The sequence below is a fragment of the Hyaena hyaena genome, unplaced genomic scaffold (assembly GCF_003009895.1).
Source record: "Hyaena hyaena isolate Hyena2069 unplaced genomic scaffold, ASM300989v1 scaffold_147, whole genome shotgun sequence".
In the NCBI taxonomy this organism is placed as follows: Eukaryota; Metazoa; Chordata; class Mammalia; order Carnivora; family Hyaenidae; genus Hyaena; species Hyaena hyaena.
Window position 1 is genome coordinate 2,001,459 of NW_024080779.1, and position 27,005 is coordinate 2,028,463.

General features: G+C 35.6%; 1 protein-coding gene across 3 annotated transcripts in view; it reads right to left on the reverse strand.

Annotated features, from left to right (window-relative positions):
• Positions 1-220: 220 nt before the first annotated feature.
• The window catches only part of STAG2 (stromal antigen 2), a 129,354-nt gene continuing 102,569 nt past the window's right edge, over positions 221-27,005 (reverse strand). For 2 of the 3 annotated variants that reach the window (XM_039238809.1, XM_039238810.1), the window contains exons 25-34: positions 23,485-23,624; positions 21,907-22,008; positions 20,057-20,205; positions 18,427-18,555; positions 14,649-14,872; positions 11,513-11,702; positions 11,312-11,422; positions 8,164-8,290; positions 6,882-6,959; positions 221-2,149 (exon numbers count right to left, since the gene is read on the reverse strand). In XM_039238809.1, the coding sequence (XP_039094740.1) occupies positions 2,126-2,149; positions 6,882-6,959; positions 8,164-8,290; positions 11,312-11,422; positions 11,513-11,702; positions 14,649-14,872; positions 18,427-18,555; positions 20,057-20,205; positions 21,907-22,008; positions 23,485-23,624 (1,274 nt within the window). In that variant the 3' untranslated portion in view covers positions 221-2,125. The remainder of the gene's footprint in view (positions 2,150-6,881; positions 6,960-8,163; positions 8,291-11,311; positions 11,423-11,512; positions 11,703-14,648; positions 14,873-18,426; positions 18,556-20,056; positions 20,206-21,906; positions 22,009-23,484; positions 23,625-27,005) is intronic. The other variant, XM_039238812.1, reaches the window with a different exon arrangement.

The window sequence follows — 27,005 nt, forward strand, 5'->3', positions numbered from 1 at the left end:
TCTGACCCTCCCCTGCTCATGCTGTCTCTCTCTCAGAAATAAATAAAACATTAAAAAAAATTTAAAAAAAAATACTAGGATTTATTAAAAATATAAAATAGCAATGTTTTCTATGAATTAACCTCACCGACACATGTTAAAATCCGTGATGACAGATATGTTTTCTGAGCCGTTTATAGCTACCCTCCTCCTTTAACTATAAAAGATAAAGCATACAACATACTGTAGGTTTATTTTTATTCAAAAAGTTACTGTCTCAAGACATAAATACAAATCAGAAAACAGTACAATTAGGACAATAGAATGTGGAGGACAACAGGTTAGAGTCATATATAAAACATTTTTAGCTGGTTGAAAACAAAGCTGTAAGAACTGCTTTCACAAAGAAGTACTCCTTTCAAGAGTGAGAAACAAAATCAACTTAGGTTTAAAATCATATATACAGTCCTCTCAGCAGTTCTGGTAAATGCAGTGGTGTGAAAAACAACATAGGCAGTACTTTTTGCACATAACAATATTTGTAGATGGAAAATCTGTTTAGACAAGTCTGGTTTCATTTGTTATTAACCATGATTTAATAAAACAACGGTACTGTGTCGTGATCTGTTAGCTAACCTATGGTTTTTGGCTACCACAGCCCAATGCTTGTTGATTTCTGACTCTAAGAACTGGAAGCCTTTTGGTATTCACCCATCTTAAGATATTCTCATAATGCAAGCATATTAAGGCATGGAATGATTAAAATAATATACCTCAAGAACTGAGAGACGACTGACAAAAGATAGATATACATGTAATATAAGTTAATATTTTGTTTTAAACGATGTCTAGCTGCCTAAGCCTCGCAAAATGAGTTGATGTCAAAATGGCAAGTAGCCACTTTCTGTTTTAAACTAATTTATTTGTGAAAGGACATAAAATGAAGTTTAAAGCTTAGCTTTCAAAGAATATTATGGGTTATGAATTCTATTATCCCATCTAATTTACATACAGAGGAAATGTACTGTAACCTGTTAGAAGTATCTTTAACCTGAAGACTGCTTGCAAAGACAGATAGATAAAACAATATAAAATACAAATTTAAAAATCATTTTAAAGCATGAACACTCATGCTTTTCTATTTTTAAACATTGTTAAACTTTCAATATATTTCTGAAACCTCATAATTTTAAGTTGGAATTTAAAAGTAAGAAAAAACTAAACAAACTGCGCAATTATAAAATCAGCACCAATTTATATATATATATAATTTTATTTAAAATTTAGATCCCTATTCCCACACTCTAATAAGCTGTATAATTTTTGTTTAGAATTTTTCTGCAAACATACTACAATAAGCTTCTTTTATTTGGAGACAAAATACAGTGGCACTACTGGAAGGAATATCACAACATTACATTTGTATCTTAAAGGACAAGCAAACTGTCAAGGCTGATAATGGGGATGAGCATGTTTGAGACTGGTTACCTGCTGGCAGTTCACTGCATCTGGATATTTCTGAAAAGTATAGAGAAGCTCTTGGATTTTAAAAATATCTTAAAATACATTTTAGATGAAAAAATTGTAAAAGTTCTGCTTATAAGTTTACTTTTCTCCACAATTACAATATTTAAAAGAAAGCTTTGTTGATTGACGTTTTAAGCATTTAAATTTAGAATGCTAAAAACAATTCTATCATATAATTTCAGGGCAAGGGAATAAATTCATCCTTAACTTTGTTTCTTGGATGTAAACAGAAATCTAGCAGAGGTCATCATTACTTAGTACACCCAGTAAATAAATGTGAGAGAATTCATGTCTGTACCAAATGCCTCTTTAGATTGTTATATTTTCTTTAAAAAAAGCATGAAATAATTGATTCAAAAGCCAACTAACAGCGCATAAATAAAATATTTACTTTCTAAGAAAAACTGTAGCTTATCATCAAATTGTTTACTTGTCCTTTACTTTTTTCAGGCAAACAAAACTGCCCCTCAATGCACTTGATCTTGGTAAGCGTAAGCATGTCATATTCTCCTTAGAGAAAAATCTGTACAGAATTTCACTGTATCTACCACACTTTATTTTAAAACTTCCTCTTCCACTTAGAAAATGACTTCACCACAGATTTAATTGTGAACTGGTATTAAAACATTGACACCCCAAGAACCTAATGAGAGAGAAGAAAAAAATCTTGTTAAAATCATCATCCATTTCTTTGTAAAATAGATCTTCATATGTTAAGTTAATATTTGATGATACTAAGTTTAACAATATGCTAATAAAACCACTCTGAAAAACTCCCCTCCCTTCGGATATATAATTCTAAAACGGAAACGACCATAAATATGTACTGAAATAACATCAGGCCTAATCAAGATGCTACTTACCTCACAAATATATATATAACTAAGAGCAGGGACCATGTCTCATATATATGTTTATTCACACCACTGATGCCTAGATGATGCCCTGAACACAGGCACTCAACATTTGTTCAATGAACAAATGAACGTGCTTCTTTACATACACTTCTGGCACAGGCTCATTGGAAAGAGCTTAAGAATGTCTTGCAAACTTGGGTCGTTTGCACTGTGAAGTGGGTTTTGCTTTTAAAAAGGCATTTGAACATACAGACCAAAAATACACAAGAACAATACAAGTATACAGAAAATTCAGAAAATCTAGTCTGAGTGAATGAACAGAACTACAAATTTTAAGAAATAAGTAATGTGAAATTTCGGCAAAGTAACTTATATTGATGCTTTTTTGTAACATTCCAGTTGGTAAAAGAAAGGTAAAATCTAATAATTACTTGTCACTAACTAAAAAAAGTAAAAGCAGATGATGAATGGAGCAACTCCCTCTTGTTCATCAAACAAAAACATAACATACATATGTAACATAAAAAGACAGAACTTTTAGGTGCATATAAAGTTAGACTAGTCGATTAAAATTCCAGCATTTACTAGGACAACTAAGGACTATTTTAAAATACCAAAATGAGCTAAGACTGGGATTACCAAGGGCTCTTACTTGTAAATGAAATCTCACTTTAACAAAAGTCACCGAACTCAGCACTTGTTCAGTACTCACTTGAAGGAAGTGAGTATTTCCAGACCAGGAGACAAGTATCTATCTGATTGCAGCCACCTTATAATGAATCATCAAGTAAAGTGTCTGGAATCCCCAGTAATGTGAACAAAGAGGATTAAATGCACCCCACCTCTTACCTTCCATTCATTCACCAAAACCACCACCACTGCTCACCCCTTGTTCTCCCCAACCCTCCAATAAAGTTCAGGGTTCTCCTTTTATGGCTAAATTCAGAGTTTGGGTGGTTAGAGTATTTCCACCAAAGAAGCCTACGTAGTATGTTTAAAGGTCCCTTCTAGCCATCATACTCTGTGACTATGGGTAAGGAAATGTCATGAAAATGAATTAAAGGATAAATCTTACTAGCAACTCTTAGGGTACAATATAGCATGAAGATGAACTCACGTTCTTTCCAGAGCGCCTAACTAGAAATCACATGAACCTCTGTTTTTTGCTTTTGTACAGATAAGGTTATAGGTATTCTTCTACTAGAACATAAAGTTAACTCCATTAGACTGAACCCTTCTTTTACCAATCTTATACTACAGATAATTCTAAAATGAGAATCTCAACATAGAAGAATAACATCAATGACACTTATTCTCTGTGCTAACAAATATCTGCTTCTGATGGTAAGATTAATAAACACTTAAGCATATATTTAAAAGGTATAAACAGTAAGCTTTAGTGTATAATGGCAATAAAGACCCACTAGTAGCAGAGAGTGACTGCTGGCACCCGGAAGTAAATCAATATTGCTTCCAGACATAAAACTCACTAAACTATAAATGTAGAATTTTGTGTATATGCAACCCCAAACTGAGCTGCTCAGAGTTTTGATGCTACCACTTCTGAATCATGTGAATTTCATGTTACAAAAGCCTGTCTAGGATGTATTTAGTAATAAAGCACCTATATAGGATATTTTCCTTATTTCACTTAGAACAAGAGAATCTGAGAACTGGCTAGAAAAAGATTTAGGTCCCAATTTTACTATTGTTTTGATGACTCACTCATCACAGGCTTGAGTTAAAACAGATGTAGGCTATTGTACAAAGGCAAACACAGATTTTTACATTTAAAATTTTCCATTATTCCAGTTCTTAAGTTATTATTGAAACAATATGAGGTAAAGTTTAATGTATATTTTAAAATAAATTAGAATTAACTTAATACATAATATTAACTTAAACATAGATATAAATCAATATAAATACACATACATGTATACGGACAAAGATAACTGAACCTTGAAAGGTTACTGGGCACTCAGTTATGTCACTGCTGCCATCATGTGGTAACACTATAAAACTACAGAAACAGATGCATGTGTGCTCATTTTCCTCATTTTAGTAGAAACAGCTAAACTACTATCCTCTTAGTTATAACATAACCTATTCAACAAGACACGGGAATGCCCCCCCCCCAAAAAAAAAAACAAAAACAAACCTTCCTATAAATAAAAAGTAATTATTGGGTTCCTATCTGGCTTCATTCAGATTGTAGTTTCTCTAAAAGTTGTCAAAAATACACATGTATGATTTACATTGCTGTTTCCTTATTTTAGTAATCTCAAGTGAAAAACACCTTCTTTGAAAACCTTTAGCTTCACTTTAGGTGAACACATGAAAAAATAAGAGATCTCTAACTGCCCTTATCAATTTTGACTATCGTCAATCATTCCAATTTCTAAATTACTTTCCTGGTGTTTCTTCTAAATGATGTCCGATTTTAGTTCAGGAAAGTACAACAGCAGAGGCAGCATGAGATTTTTTAAATCAAAAGGAACTCAGATCAAATTACTACTCTTGACACGAGAGTTGTAAAACTGAACAAGTCAACAAGCTACTTCCTCTGTCCCAAATGCGGCCCTACCGCCTTCCTCACAAGGAAGCTGGGAGGATCCAAGCACAGCATTAGGTGCATTAAGCTCTCGAATACTAGCTTCTGATCCTTTCACTTCAGAGGGATAGTCACTGCGAACTAGAATACAAACTCCTGGAGGGCAGGGAGAACACTGAACTCATTTTAGCACCAAAGTCTAGCCCGACAAATTGTTAGATTAACGTATTTCATTATATCTGCTTGAAAAGATTCTTTTAACTGCTCATCAGAGTCACCACCTTCACGTTTTATTTAATAAATTGAAGATACATATTACTGGATTATCAGGGAACCGTATACTTCAAAATGCATTTCAACTATAGACTTACAGGTAGGCCTAGCTCACTCATGCTACTGAAAACATGGTGGGCAGCTCTAAAGCATCAACAGCACTTGTGAATGCAGCATCACAGGCCACACTCCAGACCAACTGAAGCAGATCTACATTTTAAGATAATTCATATGCACACCAGAGACAAGAAGTGCTGATTTAAAGAATCTCAAGGTGGCTTCTCCAAAGATTCCTATACCTGCTGCTCTATGAAATGATGTCTTCTGACTCAAATAACTGGCCTTATTAATATAAATACATTGGTGTGAGTCAGTGTATTAAAATTTTCCTAAGAACTATGTGAAACAGATTATGAGGTGAGGAAGGGCAAGGAGAGAATAGCAGAGATTGGGGCACAGGAGGCAGGCCTCAGAGGATGGTCACCTGAGGCACTTAAGTGTTAGGAGGAAGGGGCACAAATGGGTAGACACTAAAAAATGGGAAAGGGACCTAACGGGTTTATTCATTTGACAAAACTAAACACCTATTATGCTGGGCAGAACTCAAAATGAATGAAACCATCACTGCCTGGTGTTCAGCCTATTGAGCGAAATGTAATATCCTATTTCACTACACAGGTCTAGTAACTATCAAAATAAAAATGTACACAAAGCGGTACGAGAGCCAAAAATAAAGCATTTATCTGGAGGGGTCAGCAAAAACTTCATAGGTAACGTCAGAACCATTAAAGGATGAATTCACTAGGAGAAAAAGGACAGGGGCAAATCTGGCAGAGCAAAGCTTCCACCAAGTCCTGGTGTCATGAGAGAGCACGGTGTGCCCGGGGGGAACTACATGACTTGGTGTTGCTCGAGAGGATACATGTAAGGAAAAAGCTAAGGTTACGTTGGCAAGGGAGCCAAACACAAACAGTTTTGCTTGTTATATTTTTTCTTAATGGCAACGGGGGAAAAAAATCAATGAAAGACCTAAAACTATGAGGGAGAGAACTAGATTTGCATTTTAAGAAGATGACCACAAAAGAAATATAAAGGAATGCTGGGGCAGCAAGATCAGTCTAAAGGCTACTGCAATAGGCCAAGTAAAAACTGAAAACCTGTACCAAAGCACTGTCAGGGACGACATGGCACTGGGGACAAATATGAGATGTATTCAAGAAACAGAACTGACAATACCTAACAATAACCAGTCTCCTTCCCCGTCTCTTTATTATCAAATTTTATTCAAGTTCTAGGTTTTAATATGTCTTCGTATTATGATTATGATTTCTCATTCATCCTATCCGTCCATAAATGCCAAGGAAATCTTTCTGAAACACAATTCTGATCATGCCACTTCCTCATTCAACATCCTTCAATGGTAACTCAAGCCTACAGAGTCCAAATTCCTTAACATAACACTTTTTAAGTCCCAGTTGGCCAAGGATTCAAAGGTACTTTTAAATCTGTCCCTAGCACTGTATCACCACCCGCCCTCCTCCTGAAATCCCTTCTGTCTGCCTCTTTTTCTCCCTGGGTCCAATTGTTTTTATCCATTTTCAATGTGCTGTCCCAGCTCTTCAATTTCAAACTTAGGGATTTGCCTGTACTTTTGATTTTGCTATCCTGGGGTACATTTAAATTGAACGTACTGATTCATCCATAATTGAAGCTGGATCAAAGAAATCAGGTTTCAGTTCTGTTCTTTCTCGTCTGTTCTTTGATGGTGGCTAAGGAAAGAAAAAAAAAAGGAAGGGAGTTGACAATCACTCTATCTATAAACCAGATAGCAGCTGAAAATATTGAAATTATCGTTACGTGTTCACACAACATGTAATTGCAACTGTACCTTACAATATTGTAAATACTGTATATTAAAACTACAGAATGCATAAAAATACAAAAGTAAATCATTCACAGAAAGTGATCCTGAAAGATGAAAACTAGAAAACTAACTTTTTTGTTTTACTTTTAAAAATGCCTCTCTCAAATCATTTTCCTGGGGTTTTTTTTTTTTTTTAAATGTTTATTTACTTGGGGCGGGGGGAGGCAGAGGGAGAGGGACAGGGAGAGGGAGAGGGAGAGGGAGAAAGAGAATATGAATGAATGAATCCGAAGCAGGCTCTGGACTGTCAGCTCAGAGCCCAAGGTGGGACTTGATCTTCCAAACTGTGAGATCATGACCTGAGCCAAAATCAAGAAGTCGGATGCTTAATTGACAGAACCATCCAGGTGCCCCTCAAATCATTTTCCTTTAAAGGCGCCAAATTACACTACTCTGAAGAGAAGCCACATTTACTTATTTCTTCCTTTTCAGGAGAACACAGCATAGTACACTAAGAAATAGAATCAGAAGACCTAGCTTATATTCTCAGCTTTATTGCTTCTTAGTTTTGTCTCCTTGGATGGGCTAATTGTCTTGAGTTTCAATATTCTCAATCCTCCCAACCTACCTCACAAAGCTGAATGAGGTATGTGGCAAGATGAAATGTGCAGAAGCATTTTATGTACAATAAAGCCCTAACCATATATATAATAAAGAATCTATCTAATTTCCCTGTTTATTATTTAATATGGAAATGTGTCTCAATAACGGGGTAGTATCAAATTACTAATGTATTGTTTTGATAATGGCAAATAAATGGAAAATGATTAAGTTGATATGATACTTAGCATAACAGTAAGCAAAATGTATTCTTTAAATCGATATATTCTTAAAATTAACCTGAAAATTTGCCATCTTGAACTAAGAGTTAACAGCCTCATCAACCTCATCCTCTCCCCCATCCCTTCTCATATACCTAAACACCTGGCAACTATTTTATTTAATCTTTTTCCAAAACTTACTTTTCATGGCAGGTATTTCCTCTAATTCCAACTTAATTTCCAAAGGATCTTAAATGAAAATCATACAGAAATCATTAAGTTTCTTACCAAGTCTATATCCATGGTGTCAAAATCCATTCCCTCGTTAAGATCTTCAATCCTCCCTTCTGAGGACATCATAACATCTTCAACAATTGGCTCTTCATCATCTTCCATTAGGCTTGTACCACGCCGACTGAAGAAATATAAAACAAGGTCAAGATCTGAACCAATGTTGTGACTATTAATATACTGGCAGCAACTATGTAGCTCTCTATATTGAAGTGTAATGGAAAATGATGGAAATAAAGGTCAGGGAAAATGATTAGGCATTGATCATGTCATCAATGATGTCAAAACCCCAATGTTCACTTGTCTAAAAATGCTAAGGAGTTGTTTATTCTACATTACTTCAATACGTTTAGCTTGATAGTTCTGATATCCCATATAAAAGTTCAATGAGAATTTCCCACATGGGAACAGACAAGATACCTCAAATCCTTTTTGAAAGTAGGCAGGGTACAAATTAATAAACAAATATAAAACAGAGACCATAGTAATGACATTTTCAGAATACATATATTTTCACTAGTATATATTCAGTTTACCCATCACTCACTCAAATTCACTCAGTGCCTAATTTGTACCAGGCACTCACTCATCCATTCATTCACACAGTGCCTACTACATGCCAGGCTTCTTTTATGGCCTATGGATGCAAAAGAAATGAAACCAAACAAAAAAGATAAGACATGGTTCTTGCCCTCAAGGAGCTCACAGTCTACTATGGGAAAACAAATAATTAATTGTAACAAAATGTGACAAATATTGCAAGAGAATCATGTATCAAGGGCTATAAAAGGTTACTGAAAGAAAAGATTAATTCTGCTTCAGGAAGAAATGAGTAACATTTATGCTGAAACTTGGATCCCGTGTCTTATGAAACTCAAAAAGAAGATAATAGTAGAAAAGCAAAATAAAAACTTACAACCAAAAACTCTGCATGTTATCATATAATTACAAGGAATAAACTCAAATTTCAAGTTCACAAATTAGCCCAGATCAGCACAACGTCAACAAGGTAGCAAAGCTGAAGGCAACTGGTTCCCCAGTTTGGCCAATATTTCCTTTTTTCTCACTCGTTTAAAGATTCCCACCGCCACCAAAATCAATTTACTTATAATTTACACAACAGTATGTTGGATCATAAAAAATAATATAAAGATAGCAAGACATGATGTCTCATCCAGGCTGCCTGGACAAATATGTTGATGATGGTTCCTATTTTTTCTAAGAGTTCTGGACAGTTAAATGACAATTTTACTGTATCTGGTAGAGGCAACTGTGGAGGAAATATGTGAACCGTGTTACAGAAAACCAGAAATCCATTCTGCATCTCATTTGGAGTATAAGGAAGATACATGTGATATAAACTATAAAAATACAAAGAGATAACTTGGAAGTATTTTCAGTTATAGAGCAGATGCCATTAGGGGAAAAAAAATCACTGTAAAACAAAAATATTTTAAAGTTTCAGGCAATAGACCACTTATGGCACGACCAAAAGACTCCTATGGTAATTATTATTCCAATGGGATAACCTCTCATAGTCTGCTGGGGAAGTTCAATGGGAATTAAAACAAACTTCAAATAAAAGAAGAATGATAAATGTTACTGAGTAATGAGATGCTATGGAAGATCTTAGGGACTGGCAGAAAACTTTTGGGGGGGAGATAAAGACCAAATGACTGTACACTAGAATTCCAGAATGTCTGAACTGGTGACTGGTTGGAAGCTAAGAAATAAGCTGTTGAATCCAGCATGAAGTAAGAATGCATTGGGAACGCGGCCACAGAAAAAGAGAACAGAGGGTAGAATCAAGTCATAGTATAGATGATGACCCGAACAGCCAAGGCGGGATCAGAATCTATACACGTGATAGAGTGTACCTAACTGTAGAGGTTCCTGAGACCATAACTAACGTGAGTTTTAATAGGTTACCAGGCACGTGGTAAATAACCACTTTTAAAGAAACACAGGTGAAATTCTCATCCTTTAAAAACCAACAAAATGAAGCAAAACATGAATTTTAAAAAGAAGGTAACAATTACTGTCTCCCAATATTAAAACACATACCACATTATGTTACAAATACAAAGCTTTCAAACTCAAAACGCAAATAATCAGAATCATCAGATCTTCCCTTTTGTACTAATCCTCTAAAGATTGCTTTTCTATCATTTCTTCTGGAGCCAAAGCTAATAAAGATTCATAAAGCTTTCATACAGATTCCAGTAAAAACAAAGTACTTAAAAGTTACACTACAATTTTTTTTTGCATTGGACATTTATTCACTCAATGAACATTTACTTAGCACTTTTTATGTGCCAAGCACCAACAGGCAATGAAAGTGGTCCCTGCCCTTAAGGAGCTCACAGTCTAGAGAAAGGGACAAATTCATAAACAAGTAATTACAGTACATTGTGGTAAGTGCTGTAAGAAATATGAATACACATAGTGCTATGGGAGCACAGATGACCACAGCTTCACTTAAGGTGACACCTGAGCTTACTCTTTTATAAGTGCTTTTACCGCTTGCCAAGGAATGGGGGATATCATACTAATATGTAGGCAGGGGGCTGTATTTTGAAAGATCTTGCATGCCATGAGCTAAGGAGTTTGGACTTTATCCTGTAGGCACTGGGGAGCCATGGAAAGGTTTTTAAGTCCAAGAATTACATGACCAAATTTTTATTCTACAATAGTCATTTTTGATGGTAGTGTGAATGATGGAGTGGTGGTGGGGGGGGGTTTGAGGGGCGGGGTCTGGTGAGAGGAGAAATGGGAGCTCTGAGGGGAGAAAACAAGTTAGAAAGCTAATACAATGGTGCAGATGAGGGATGAGGGCCTGCACGAAGCTGCAGAATCAGTTAAGATGGAGCAAAACTGGATTGTTAAGCTAGAATTCTGTGTACCAAAATAAACAAGGATTCAATTTAAACTTTTCCAACAGATCAACCTAAGGTTGGTCCTTTAGCTAACTAGTGAATATTTAACTTTGAATGTTTTCTTCTGTTGGAAAGACCAAGTTTTAGTTCCTTGATTATTTCAGCTTACTCTAGAGTTGGCTGAAACGTTTAGGTAAGGCACACATTAAAATCTGGGAAAATGAATCGGTGAACCTCCTGGACTGAGACAGTAAGGCACTCTCACTTACATGGCATGCTGGAGGTTAGTTCGCAGTTTAACACAGCTCATTGCTGCTCTCTCCTGCTGCTGCCTTGCTTCCTCGTGTTGTCTTTGAGCTAACATCCATGTTACCTGCGTGCTTCAAGGAGAATTTTATTCTTCTTTTAACTTAACTTTTTTCTATGTAATTAAAAAAGTTATAGTACAGAAAACATTCAACTGTACTTACTTATAATCAAGAGGAGTTTGATGATGTTCAGTCTGCATCGGATAGACGCTCATGAAGCTATCCTCCGGTCGTAATCTTTTGGGCTCTCTCATAATCGTTGAGGTGAGTTGTGGTGTCTGCATCATAACTGGGGTGTGCAGTGTTTGTTCTCTGCTTAACCACATACTGTCGCTACTACTGCTTTCTTCAGCTGAATGAGAAAATTGATCGCAATAAAGTTCAGTCACTAATTTTGACGACGAAACGTCTAATACAACCTGTTCAGGTCGACAAACATCTGGCTGCTTCCACATGTTAGTGCTTGAAACGGGGGTACACCAAGGTGTGTAAGGTGCAGTCCCTGTCCTTGGAGACAAAGAAAACACACGCAATGACAACACAGTGTAATAAGTGCTACAAGAGAGGGGAGCACAGGTGGTACAGGAGCACTGAGAAGGATCAGAGCCAACTACCCAAAAGTGACTTCTAATTACAGTAGATACATCTGCCAGGCAGTGGGGAAGAACATAAGCAAAAACACTGAGGCACGAAAGTACAATGACTGAACCATACTGATCTGCTGACATTTCAGCAGTTTTTGACCTACACAAATGGCAATTTCATATGGTTCAAACTAAGAGTTTGGTACTCCTAGGGTAAGTGGCAAAAGCTAAGGCTGAATAAAGAGGCAGGAAGCTATTTACAGAAAGTCTTACAAGCTGTGCTAAGGTGACAGGAACTACCGCTGAAGTTTTATGGAAGGGAAGCAATGTGGTTCGGTTACGTATCTTTAGTCAAGGTAGGAGGTGGCAGTGTAGAAGGTAGACTGAGGAAAATGAAGACTAGTGAGCACAAAGGCTAGTTAGGAGGCTAGGTGGGAAGAGAAATGGAAACAATGGAAGAATGATTCCTAGTTTATAGTATGCTCACCAACTCCAAGGGAGCACAAATCCATATACATATTAAGCACTGGACCAGGTTTCACACCTGCAAAAGCTATTTGTTTTCAAATCTATAGATGCTGCCGTGATTAATAAGAGACAAATTCACATGCAAATGTTACTGAATTCATAGTAATTTTTTTTAAATCACTGATTTGGGAGGTGAAATTGATAGCACTTGAGGACTGACTGAACAGGAGTTTGCGGGAAACCTGCTTTATGAGAAGATTATACATGTGCATACAGATGTGTTTTTAAAAAAGAGTGGAAAGAAAAATGTACTAGTAGCTAATGTCCTAGTAACAGACAGGTTAGATGTAAATTTCACAATCTGCAATATAATTACATGACACCTTAAGTTCTCCTGTGTTAGGCTCCAATTCTCTCTTCAAAACTGCACTGATCTGGACAATCAGTAGTCATCCTCCCACGTTACTAATGCCCCAATTTCTATGGCTTTCTCCAAAAATCTAAACAGAGTATTGACTCTCTATAAAAGCTGAACTATCTGGTTTGATCATCCATCTTCAAGATGTTACATAAATACCAAGTCTTTTGTGCTCCATGTAGTCTATGAAAAAGGAGAGATTTGATGGCCTGGCATAAGTCTGTAACTACTATTTGTTCAGATGAGAAAAACTTATAGTGATATGCAGGAAACATCATCTTTTAACTGGATAACTTTTCTACTTAAAAAAAAAAAGAAAAATTTATTTTAACCTCCTATAAATCATGAACCCTAACTATTTTAACTGTTCAGGAACACTATAAAAGAAATCTCCCCATAAACCATGACATTGGGACTATATAACCAACCAAGTCCAGATCTAAGGTTGTGCCAGTTGTAAATTCATGCGTTTATATTACTGGACAAAAGATACAACTATTAATCCATGAGACAAGTATTGAACACTATATACCTGATGATGGCTGAAGAATTATGTAGAAATTAGAAAATAACGGCCCCCAAATCTTGACACTCCTCACATTAAGAGGTGGAAGATTTATGTCCCATCCCCTTGAAGCTGGGTCTGAATGCTTGGTCAAGAGAATATGGTAGAATATGCTATGCCCGTTTCTGGCCTTAAAAAACCGGTAGCTTCTACTTCCTATGTCTCTTCAGACACTTGCTCTTAGAGCCCAGTCACATGCTGTGAGAAAGCCAAACAGCCACATGGAGAGATTACATGTAGGTGTTCTGGCAGACGAAGTCCAAGGTGATAGCTAGCACCAGATATTATCTATAAGTGAAGGTGCCTGCATGGGATTTGTCACCAGCCTCTGAATCTTCCTAGGTGAAGGCTCCTAGCTGAAGCATCAGACACCATGTCCCTTATATGTCCTAAGTTTTGGGGTAGTTTGTTATTCAGCAATAACTAGAACAAATTTTGGCAACTCTACTAATTCATTAAAAGGTCCCGAAGGAGAGGAAAAAAGTCCCCAGGCCCATTCTGCACCAGCCCTACAGTGCTAGGAGTCCAAGAGATTGAAGCATCTAAGACAGAATTTGTATCTTTAACAAGTTCTCCATGATAAATGACCTCTTCACAGAAATTCAAAAGTCAGAATCTCTCTGAATCGGTTGCTCCACACTTAAATTAGATAATCTGGTCTCTGAGGTAACATTAGCTCTGTAATACTTAAGTCATATCCCTATGCATATACAGTATAGCACAGTGATTAAAAAGCAGGGGGGTTTTAGGGGTGCCTGGGTGGCTTGGTTGAGCTTTCAACTCTCGATTTTGGCCGAGGTCATGATCCCAGGATCATGGCTTGAGCCCCACATCGGGCTCTACACTGAGCATGGAGCTGGCTTAGGATTTTCTCTCTCTCTCCCTCTGCCCCTCTCCCCGACTTGTGCTCTAAAATTTAAAAAAAAAAAAAATTTTTTTTAATTAAAAAAAAAAAAAAAGAGCACAGGTTCTGGAGTAAGATTGCCTGGGTACTAAATAGTTGTGTGACCTTAGGTTAAGTAACTTAACCACACTACTCTACTAGTTTTCTCATCTGAAAAAGGAGGACGTACCTAAAGAGTGATGAGAATTGAGTTTATGTATATAAAACGCTTAAAACACTAAACTTACACATAAGTAGACACACTGTGCAAGATATTATTTAACAACACATAGCTCAAATTTAAAACTATGGTGAACCTAATGACAATTCTGCTCGTAAATATAAGGGATACATATAAAGAGAATAAACTATATTCTTACTGAGTGCAAGTTGCATGCCTTCAACCACTTTCCGTTTTCCTGTAGATGGTTTTGATTTTTTACTCCGCACAGTTGACCCTCGACTGCTGATCCCACTAATGACTGACATGGTGTCATCATCACCACCAGCTAGCAAAGAATTTCGGTAAGACATCAGTGGAAGCCACACATCTTCTCTTCGGAGTGACATCTGAAAGGTCATGAACTTTTCCAAGTAAACATACCTTAAAAAGAAGTAGAAACCATTAGCTTTGATACCCAAAACTGCCATAGCCTCCCCCCACCCCCAATTTTTATTTATTCCTTCTTTTTTTATTATAAAATTTTTTTAATGTTTTATTTATTTCTGAGAGAGAGAGAGAGAGAGAGAGACGCAGCGTGAGCAGGGGAGGGTCAGAAAGAGAGGGAGACACAGAATCTGAAGCAGGCTCCAGGCTCTGAGGTGTCAGCATAAAGCCCAATGTAGGGCTTAACTCAAGAACTGCAAGATCATGACCTGAGCCAAAGTTGGACGCTTAACCGACTACACCATGAAGTCACCCCTCAAATCCCAGACTTTTGATGCTGAGTTCAGTGATTTATTATCTAAATTATGCTTCAAATACATGAACACAATTTTTGTCAACTAACTATAATGTGTAACCCAAATAATCTGCTGTCATAATAATGACTAATTCTAATCAATTCAAAATCACCAGTTTTGAAAACACCATTAAAGAGAAAGGATAGGAGGAATCAGTTACAAAGATACTGCTTGGGGTTAGTTCACTATTCTTAATTATATTTCAGGTATACACAGTAGTCTTCAAAGGGTGGACTATCAACTGGTCATCAGTCTGAAACCTGTTACCAATCTGCGACAAGTTATGGGGCTTAGACTACTATATACTCACTGGTAGAAAGATTTACATTACAACTACGTATCCACCACATAGCCTAAATGAACATTCCAGATAAGTAGTCCCCCTGATGCTATTTCCCTCTGTCCTCTTCCCTGCCACAAAGGCTTACCACTAACCTGAATTTGCTATTTATCACCCCCATGCATATTTGGATATTTTTTTTTAAATGTTTTTATTTATTTCTAGGAGAGAGAGAGAGACAGACAGATAGACAGACAGCGTGAGCAGGAGAGGGTCAGAGAGAGAGGGAGTCACAGACTGAAAAAGGCTCCAGGCTCTGAGCTGGCAGTCAGCACAGAGCCCGACGCGGGGCTCGAACCCACGAACGCGAGATCATGACCCAAGCGAAAGTCGGACGCTTAACCGACTAAGCCACCCAGGTGCCCCATATTTGGATATTTTTAATAAATATTTTTCTCAAGACTTTATTTAAATTCCAGTTAGTTAACATACAGTATAACATTGGTTTCAGCTTTAGAATTTAAGGATTCAACACTTACATACAACATCTGGTGCTCATCACAATAAGTGCCCTCCTCAATCCCCACTCCCACGTATCCTTTGGAAACCGTCAGTTTGTTCTCTCCAGTTAAGAGTCTTGGTTTGTCTTTCCCCACCATGTTTGATTGCTTTGGTAAATTCCACATGAGTGAAATCATAATATATTTTTAATATATATTTGTCTATAAACATTATAGCACAATTTTGTACTTTGACTTTTATACTCAACATTGTTTCAAAAATCTAACCATTTTTGGAAGAGTGGTGTCAGCTAATCCTATAGTGTTAATAATTTTCCAATATATAAGTGTATCAAATCAACATGTTGTACACCTTAAAATTACACAATGTTGTATGTCAAATATATCTCAGTAAAGTTGGGAAAAGAGCTTTTAAAGATGAAGGACATCTGAGCATCTAATGTATAACATGGCGATTACAGTTGATGGTGGTGTATTATTATAACACTGTATAACTGAAATTTGCTAAAAGAAGAGCATTTAAGTATTCTCAGAAAAAGAACAGGGTAAATAAGTGAAGTGACAGGTATGTTAATCAACTTGATCAGAGGAATCTTCTCACAATATATACATATAAAAATCTTCATATCACACACTTTAAATATATTACAATTTTGGGGTGCCTGTGTAGCTCAGTTGGTTGAGTGTCTGACTCTTGCTTTTTTCGGCTCAGATCATGATTTCACGATTCAGGAGTTCAAGCCCTGCATCAGGCTCTGCACTGACAACGTGGAGCCTACTAGGGATTCTCTCCCTCTCTCTCTGCCCCTCTCCAACTAATGCACGCTTGCTCTTACTCTCTCTAACAGAAGTCATTATGACATGAGACCACTAGAAATCTGAACAATGATTGGGTGTTTAATGAAATTAAGAAAAGTTTACTTTGGAAAAGATCTAACCATTTTGACTGCTTATGATATCCCGTTGTATAACAATCTATTGATCTCATTTTCTAACTGATAGATGTTAAGTTGTTTTAACTTTTCCTCTATTCAAAACCTGCAATGATCAAATTCTTTTATGGTTTTCCATGTATACATAAGAGTTTCTCTAAGGTATCTACCTATGAACAGAATAACTGGATCATGAGGTAGCGAGAATCTTAAACTTTACTACACATCGCCAAATAGCTCCACAAGTGCTCTTGTACCAATTTACACTGTCAACAACAATGAATGAAAGTCTCTTTTTCCACATCTTTACAATACTCTGCACGATCAGACTTCTTAATCTTTGCTAATCTGCTAGGTGAGAAATGGTCTTTCATTGTTTTATAATTTCTATTTTTCTGATTCATAGTGCTAATGTAATTTTTAACTGGGATAGATTTATATATAATAAAGTGCACAGAACTTAATACGGTTGAATCAGTTTTGCAAATTAATGCAGTCATGTAACCTACACATCTATCAAGAACATTCCCATGATGCTACAAATTACCTTATGTCTTTTTTTCCATTCAACAGCCCCAACCCTAAAAAAACCACTACAATGATTTCTGTCACCAGAGATTAGTTTTGTCTGCTTTAGAAAATCATGTAAAATCTACAGTCTTTAAATACTAAATACTGGTAGACTTTCAGAAGAGGTACACAATACTAGCAGTTACTCCTATTCTTCTGCCCTTTTATACCTCAAAGAGGGGAGTGAATTTTCAGAATTTTTACTTGGGCTCTCTTAGAATATAAGTCACCATTTTAGGAGACCACACTAGAAAAGTCTAACTGGTCTGCTGAGGATAGAATTAGTAGTTAAAGCAAAAAAATATAAAAAGGAAACTTCTACTTTCCAGTGTAGTCACAGCTCAACACAGAGACTAATACGCTCCTGGATGAATTACGGGTATTACCGTCTGTTAGGCTACAGTGAAGAATACAGATGAGAATACAAAAAGCATTCAAGTTACAACTCTAAAGTCACAACTATACTGTGAGGGGAACAAAGAGAATTAAAATGGAGAATAATGCATAAAATACAACCTTAAATTATAAAATTTTTGTTGTATAAAGTATTTTGTGCATTAATGTAATCTTACAATTCTGTTTGTGCAGAAGGGAGAAAACCCAAGTGTGACAATTCATCTTTAAGAATTTCAAAACAAAGGCGCCTGGGTGGCTCCATCGGTGCAGTGTCTCGTGGTTCTGACTCTTGGTTTTGGCTCAGGTCATGATCCCAGAGTTGCGGGATAGAGCTCCCCCATAGGGCTCCATGCTCAGCTTAAGATTCTCTCCCTTCTTCCCCCTCTGAACCCTCCTCCCCAGTCACACACACTCTCTCAAAAACAAAACAAAACAAAACAAAACACACAAGAATTTCAACACAAAAATAAGCAGAATATTTTTAGCAAATACATACACCGTTCTTTTGTCTTGTCGGAGTAGTTTAGAAGAAAATTCACTCAGAATATCAAGAAATGCCAAATTTAAAGGTGGATGGCTCTCTCCTTGTGGGTTAGGCTCTTTAAAAGCAAATTCTATGCCATCTCTGCAACAACAACAATAAAAAGACAAAACATTTAAGGGACCACAATATAAAATTTAATAACACAGAAAGGAAATCTCTCTATAGTTTTGCTTCATTATTAAGAGGTTTCCTCTGCCATGCATTCAATCTGAGGAATAAAGAGAATAAGGAGGCTATAGCATGAGAATGAACAAATACATTTACATTTTATGTCACTGTTATTTTAAAACTAAAACACACAGGCATACACACACACCAGCTAGCATTTACTTTGAATGTGGTTTGGTATATCTACATTCTTGGTTCTCTTCTCCAAAGAAAATAGTACTAATTCTTTCTTGAAATGATCAACAAACATTATGTATTTTTCAAGACATAAAGGAGACTTACTATAACGCATAGAACTAATTTAAAAATAATTATTAAAAACTATTTCTGATAGTGTAATTTAAGAGTATTTTTCAAAATTTAATTTTACCCAAGGCCTATTTTAAATATATTTATTTAATAATAAATACCTCTAATCAAGACAATTCAGTATTATATTCTTATACTCTATCAAAAACATAAATGTGTAAAAAACAATCCGATGAAATTAAGGAGGGAGAAATGGAAGGCTACTACGTGAGGAAAATAATATATTACTTTCTCAAAATAATCACTACATGTGTGGTCCTTAAATAGTACCTAAAATTATCATCCAATATATTACTAAAAGGCATAAAAAGGAATTTGAGTCTTTTAGAACAAAGTGAAAGGAGAGAGTGAGTTAAAGCAGGGGAAGGAATGGGACTAACTTAAAGAAAAGAAAACTATCTGCAGGAGACATTTAACACTTTTATAACTAAGTAAGCAAGGAGTAAAAGAGACACAAATTAAACAGAGAGCTTTCATGAAAGAGAGTCCAAGCCTCCTGATTTTCCCAAAGGCCAGGCTCTTCATCCAGAATTAAGAAATAAAGGGTATTACTATCCACGTGCTGGTTATGTTAAAACTCTAAAATATACTATTTAAAAGTATGATTGAATGCTAAATTACATGCCCAAAATAAAGTCATATAATTTTTTATTTTGATAAGGGAAAGAATATATACAGACAGAAAGAAGGCTGTGGCTCAAAACAAGGGAAAAGATCACTACAAAAGAGAAAACAGAACCAGAAAGACAAAAATTGAATCAAATCTCAAAAATTTCTCTACCTAGCAGTGAGATTATAATAAAAGCTATTAAAAGAGATTTTATAATACCTGATGAATATGTGTTGCTTTTCTTCACATAATTTATAAAGATTTTTGTATTGTTTTAATTAAAGTAAAGACTTTCTATAAAAGAAGTTTTAGTCCCAACACATGTGTTAATGGAGATAGCATTATTACTGGTTCTCAAGAAAGGAGATATGCCACAGATTTGAAAAAAAAATAATAAAGCATCAATTGAATTTGGTTATTCTAAACAAAAGAAGTAAATACAAAAAATTTCATGATTAAAAAACAGGAGAGCTGAATAAAATATTTGAAGATTACTTGTGTAGCATAGCAATGGCCTCTCTTGTTTTCAACTGATCGAGTCCAAAAGTTAAAGCAAAACGTCGAGCAAGCTCTTTGATGCCGCTAAATGTTGAGGATGATCTATCAAAATTATAGCCGTTTTCCTGTATCATTTCATTAAAAAGCTGTTTGGAAAGAAAGAAAGCATGTTAGAGTTTTGTAGGAAGTATGGATTACTAACATCTTTTAAGATCTCATATTCTCTAGATAATCCATAAATGAGGCATTGCATTTTATTCTAAAACATGGATTTTTAAGAACATGATAGAAATGACCAAAATTACAGCACTTCACATATTCAGACTAGAGGGAGTTACTGACATTAGGAACTCTTTAGGTTCATTATGGTACAATTCTATTCTGCTGGAATTAATTGGATATTAAAACAGCATATAAAAATATAAAGAAAAAGGAAACCCACTCAATTATTAGGCAACAATGCTGTTATTTTACATTTAAATGATGAATCTTCATATCAAGAACTTCCAGTATACGTAAGCACAATAAAGCATAATTTTCAACTACCAAATGGCCAAGGTTTTCAACAGATAATGGCTGCTACTGATCAGAATATCATGCAATGGGCACTCTGACCTGCTAGAAACATAAAGATAACCTTTCTATAGAGCAATCTGTAGTGAAAACTAAAATTTTGTTGTCCTTTATCTAAGTAATTCTAATTACTGGACTTTACTCAAAGGAATAATAGTATCTGTGCATGATATACAGGTACAAAATGTTTCAGTGTTCTTTATAATGACAAGGATAGTAAAAGACCTCAACATCAAATGAGAAGAGATCTTGGTTAAATTATGGTCCCTTTATAAAATGGAATACTATACAGTGATTTAAAATGCTCAGGAAAGGGGCGTCTGGGCGCCTCAGTTGGTCATGATCGTGTGCTCTGTGAGTTCAAGCCCCACATCAGGTTCGCTGCTGTCAGCACAGAGCAGACTTCAGATCCTCTGTCCCTCTCTCTCTGCCTCTCTCCTGCTTGTGCTCTATTAAACATTAAAGAATATCCAAATGTGCAAACGGAATTAAGAAATTTAATACCTAGATTTCTTAAAAGAAAATTTATCAAACTGAAATAGGCTGGGTTATGTTCTACATGCATTTGATCTCCATAGACAAATGCATATTAAGCAAATGATTTTTGCCTGGTTAAACCTGCCTCACCACTGTCAAAATGAAAATGAGTATTGTGGTTTGATTATAAGACTGATAAACGCTCATTAAGGTAAATGTGAAAATGAAAAAAAAAACACAAATCTTCACAACATTTAAGTGCTACTCAAAAAAGATAACAATTTTAAGTACTACACAATAACCATTGCAGAGATGCACTACACAATACATTAATCTAATATCTAATTGATGGACATTTGGATTATTTCTAATTTCTTGCTATTCTAAAACATCCTGCCATGTGTGATACTGTATACCCCTTTTTGCAAACTTGTCATATTACCACTTTGTGAAAATTTTTAAAAGTAGAACTGAAGTGCTGCCAAATATGGCATACACATTATGCATTCTGACATATACTCCCAAACACCTGACTACCGGAAGGCTGTACCAAAACACACTGCTGACAGTACCTATTTCTTCCATACCTTAGATAGCTGTAAGTGTTGCCAATCTTGCCAGTCTGAAAGCAAAAAATGATCTCACTTGCACAATGTCCACTAGTGAGATTGAAAAATCATGTATTTCTACTTTTAATAACTGTCTATTGCATCCTTTGCCCAGTTTCCTACTTGTTACCTTGAAAACTATTAGGTGTTAATTGTGTTTACCTAAGTTGATACTCGTTATTATCTTACCTGTTGCAAACTGAGAATAAGGGTCTTTGCACACTGAATTTTGTCTATCTGCCTTGTTTTACTCATCGTTTCTTTGATGATATCTCCATAGTCGTTATAATACTAGAAAAGAAATTTGAACAAATCAGAGCTTTATCTCCTAAAACTCTTGGGCAAGAAGACGAATTTTATGTAAGCCATGTGAATATGTCATAAAATATGTATTTGGCTGAAATTACACATTCAAAGATGGAAGAAAATGTTACCAAACTTTAAAATAATTTCTAAGCATATAATCCCTAACACCAGTCAACTCTGAAATAGACAGTTGAGATCTAATCACATTAAGCTCCAGACCTGGTTTTACGGAGGTGCGGAATAAAACAGTAATCAGGCTATGCACATTGTCAGAAGTAGCACAGAGGATATAAACAAAGTTCTTGTGCTCTTTGTGAATTATCGAGACAAAGAATATAATCACAGTTACATTTATAACTTACTCATTGTTACAGGCCTGCAGGTCACATGTAGTTTCCAACTTTATTAATTTGGCTTATGGAAACTAATAGCCTGTTAGCATTTAAAAGAAAACTCACTGTGTGTGACATCTGTATTATACATTCATTGAACATGAATTTTTTTCTCTAATTTAAGACCTTGTTTCAAGATGAATACAGAACTATCAGAGATAAACAGGATAACCATACCCTTATGACTAATAAAACTGTCTTTACAATACCTAAGTCAAAACGTTTAAACTTGTAAAATGACTTCACAACCTTAGGTTTTTAAAAAAAAAAAAAATCTAAAAATAATGACAAATAACTTAAGTTCTAAAGTAATTTACAACAGTTCTAAGAGAGCTCTATCATGTAGCAAAATATTTCAAAGAGAATTAATTAGGTTTTGACAAATTTATTACACATTTTATTTGGTGACAGCAAAGGTTTAAAAAAATAGTTCACATTTATAATTAGATTTTACTTGAGAAACGATTAAAGGGTAACTATCTTACCACATTTAGTCATATTTCATTAGTACCACTAATGATATACTTTCTACTACCACTTAAAGATTAGAGAATCTCACAGGTACTTTGAATCGAATCAGATTTTCAAAGCCTAAAGGAACCTTAGTTATCACAGTGGAACAGATGAAGAAAGACAGGACACAAAAGGTATTGAATTACTCAAGGTCACGAGCTGCAGAATAACCAAGCCAGAACTATAGCAGCCAGGTCTCCTGACTCCTAGAACAATACTCTTTTTATGCTATATCAAGAAAAGGAGAAACACCATCCTGTTGTCTTAAACCAAACCCCAAAGGTAATTTCTAATAGTGCTAGTTAACCTAAGACAACATGTTTCCAACACTCTAAAAGAAGTGAACTCAGCAAACCCAAAATGTCCATTAATGGAAGAGTAGAAGTATGAGGTCATGTTACTGAAAACATTAAATTTTAAAAGAAATTTTATCTTGTGCTAGAAAAGTAATTTTCTATCTAAAAAATTCAATGGCAATCAGGCTTAAAAGCCAGTGTTACATTCATTTTCTTTTAAGCATTATAAAAATAAGTTGCTATCCATTTTTCAACTTTACCTTCATATACTGCTTGAAGATATCTGCAGCGGTATTCATCTCCACCACAGTATATACAATTAGCTTACAAAATGCTGCAAGTAAATTTCTTCTCTTGTGCAGAGCTTCAATTTTACTGGCTTCATCCTCCTGCTGACCATCTGAGAAAAAAAGTTATAAACATTAAGCCATCTGTATTTTACTTCTGCCATATGTATTTTTTAATTCTTACTCTAAAATACCTTTATTTTGGAGAACTTGAAAAATAAGGAAAAAGCATTTAAATAAAATGCAAATTATAATCACTCTTAATATCTCAGTGAATGATCAGTCCATTAATCCCAACAGAGAGAATGTCTGTGAATTCAAACAGTAATCATAAGGCTGCTTGTTGAAGACATAACAGGAACAAGTGGAGTGAGTCAAAGGAACTGGTGTTTCATGAAGTCACGCTGAGCTTGCCTAACCCTAATCGTTCATCCACTTCCCTAATTCGATAGTTTGCCAACAAGATCTGCATATTCAAGGTCTGTTGGTTAAGGCTCTTCACAGGGGGCAGCCAACCTCAGAAATTCTCCTATCCCTTCAAGGATGAACATCCCATCCCCATACTTATTTTATGCATATTACATATATTCAGTTTAAGTCTAGCCTAGGAACTATTCTTTTTAAGACAGCTTCACACATTTCTGCTTTGATCCAGTATGTGAGAGGTTGATATTCAGAGTTATCAAGAAGTGAGACTTATTTCCAACTCTACAGTCAAGGAAGCTGGACTATAGCCTCCAAGTACTGCCAAAAGATGGTTTCTAATTATTTGATACTGCAAATGAAATTGTGATGAAACCTTTTATATATAAAGCCACATAAATAATTTTCCTCTGGACAAATTTCACAAAGGAAATTCCTTATAAAAACTATCTTAACTTGATTTACATTTCTTTGGTTCGCAGTGAAGTTAAAGTTTTTCATGCATTTATTAGCCATTTACATTTCCTTTTTTAAGAAAAGTAGGTGCATATCCTATCAGCTCTTCAATAAGATCACCAATATCAAACAACTAATTTGTGTAAAATAAGAATGTTCTTTAAAACAAATGCTTATTTTACCCTGTCTCTGATAATCCTTGATAATTGCTAGTAAGTTAAAAATTTTGAAACCAGGAATTTCAGAGTACCAGAAAAAGTTATCACAAGTACATATTCCAGAATCCCAAAGCCATTTGATTAGAAACCTAAAATGTATTATTTGCTCTTTTAAAAGATTACACTGACTATATGAGCTTTTTTTTAAACATCTCTGAGATTATAATGGATTTCTGTACAATACTGTTTCCAATTACTGTTTAGTACTACTCTTGGGAGGTATGTATATAGATGTTTTCCCCCTACAGACCAAATTACCCACGTATTGAAGAGTTTCTGAGCTCTGATTTTGGGTTTATTTTGCTTCTTTTTTTTTTTAAGTTTATTTATTTATTTTTTGGTAATCTCTGCACCCAATGTGGGCCTTGAACTCACGACCCTGAATCAAGAATCGCATGCACTTCTGAGCCAGCCAGGCACTCTGGGTTTTTTTCCCCACTTATCGAAAACTAGCCACCTGTGGGGATTAAACAATGTTAGAGAAGTATCTCACATACAGGGCCTTTGATAGAGGTCGGCTGCCATTATTATTCTGTGTTATCACTGTCTTGAGAAGCGTGCTCTGTTTTACGTTCTCCTCCTCATCTGATGTGGACTAATAAATCAAATAAATAACCATGATCTACAACACCAGGGGTTACATGTGAATGAAGAGCAATGGAAACTCATGTTCTTGGTGAGAGAATAAAACAATACAACTACGGAGATAATTTCACAACATGTGGTCAAGTTTAAGATGCACAAGGACTATAGAATCTGGCAATTCCACTCTTAGGTATACACTAGAAAAGCATTTGCACATGTGCTCAAGGAGGTATGTATAAGAAAGTATTTATTGTAACACTATTATAGGAAAAAAGTTGAAAACAACCTAAATGTTCATCAATATAAAAATGTGGTGGGGTGGCTCAGCTGGTTTTAAGCATCTGACTTTTGATTTCGGCTAAGGTCATGATCTCACAGTTGTGGGATCAAACCCCACGTAGGGCTCTGAATTGAGCATGGAGCTGGTTTGGGATTCTTTCTCTCTCCCTCTGTCTGTCTGTCTGTCTGTCTGTCTCTCCTGCTCATACTCCCTCTAAAATAAAAAATATATATAAAAGTGGATAAAGTAGGGTTAATTAATATTATTTAATAGTCAGCAAGATGAATAAGCTATAACCGTATGTCAACACTAACAGATTTCAAAAATGTTAATGCAAAAAAGATGCAAAATAAAATGTTCAACATAATACCATTTATGTGGAAACTAGCGACAGAAAATAAACTATATATTGCTATCAGAATATAAACTTCTAATAATAAAATGAAAATGCAAACAATGATAACATCAAATTCAGGATAGCCGTTATCTCCAGGGAAAAAGAGTAATAGGATTGGGCAGGGATAAAAACAAGGATTTCTTTTGTATCTATCCTTTATTCCTTAAAAAATAAAAATCAGTAACAAATAAGGCAAAATTTGACAAATGTTAGTGGTAGATATGGACAAATGTTATATTTTATATTTTTCAAAAAACCTGGAATACATTTCATTTTTAAGGTTTAAATGGGGGGGGAGGGGAGTCCAAAAAGACTAAATGTAATTTCAACAAGCTCCTAGAAAACTAAGGAGTATCGGCAAGCTTATTCCCATTCTAGTTTCATGTTATGAGTGAAAAAGAGACTGGGGCCCTTGGGTGGCTCAGTCGGTTAAGCTCTGACTTCGGCTCAGGTCATGATCTCACGGTTCGTGGGTTCAAGCCCCACATCGGGCTCTGTGCTGACAGCTAGCTCAGAGCCTGCAGCCTGCTTCGGATTCTGTATCTCCCTCTCTCTCTCTCTCTGACCCTCCCTTGCTCACAGCTGTCTCTCTCTCTCTCTCTCTCAGAAATAAGTAAAACATTAATTTTTTAATAAAATAAATGAAGAAGAGGCAGTCACCCAATTAACAAAAGGGTTATAAACCAAAACTGATTCTGTATCAGTTTTTGGAATGCAACTATGCTTTCCCATAGGAGTTTTAAAAACTCCTATTCATCTCTTTTAAGATCTGATTCAGATGTCAGCTTATTTCAGTGTTTTGACTCCCAGACCAGTTAAAACTTTCTCTACAAGCCCACAACAATGGGAACATGCCTTTTTACCAAATTGCACTGAAATTATTTGTTTCTGGATATGTCTTTTCAGGGCACCTGGGTGGCTCAGTTGGTTAAGTATTTGACTTTTGATTTCTACTCAGGTCATATCTCGTGGTTCAGGAATTCAAGCCCCAAGTCAGGCTCTGGGCTGACAGCACAGAGCCTGCTTGGGATTCTCTCTCTCCTTCTATCTCTGTCCTTACCCTGCCTATGCTCTCTCTCAAAATACATTAAGAAACATGAAAAAAATAATAGGTATGGCTTTTCCACTTGAATTC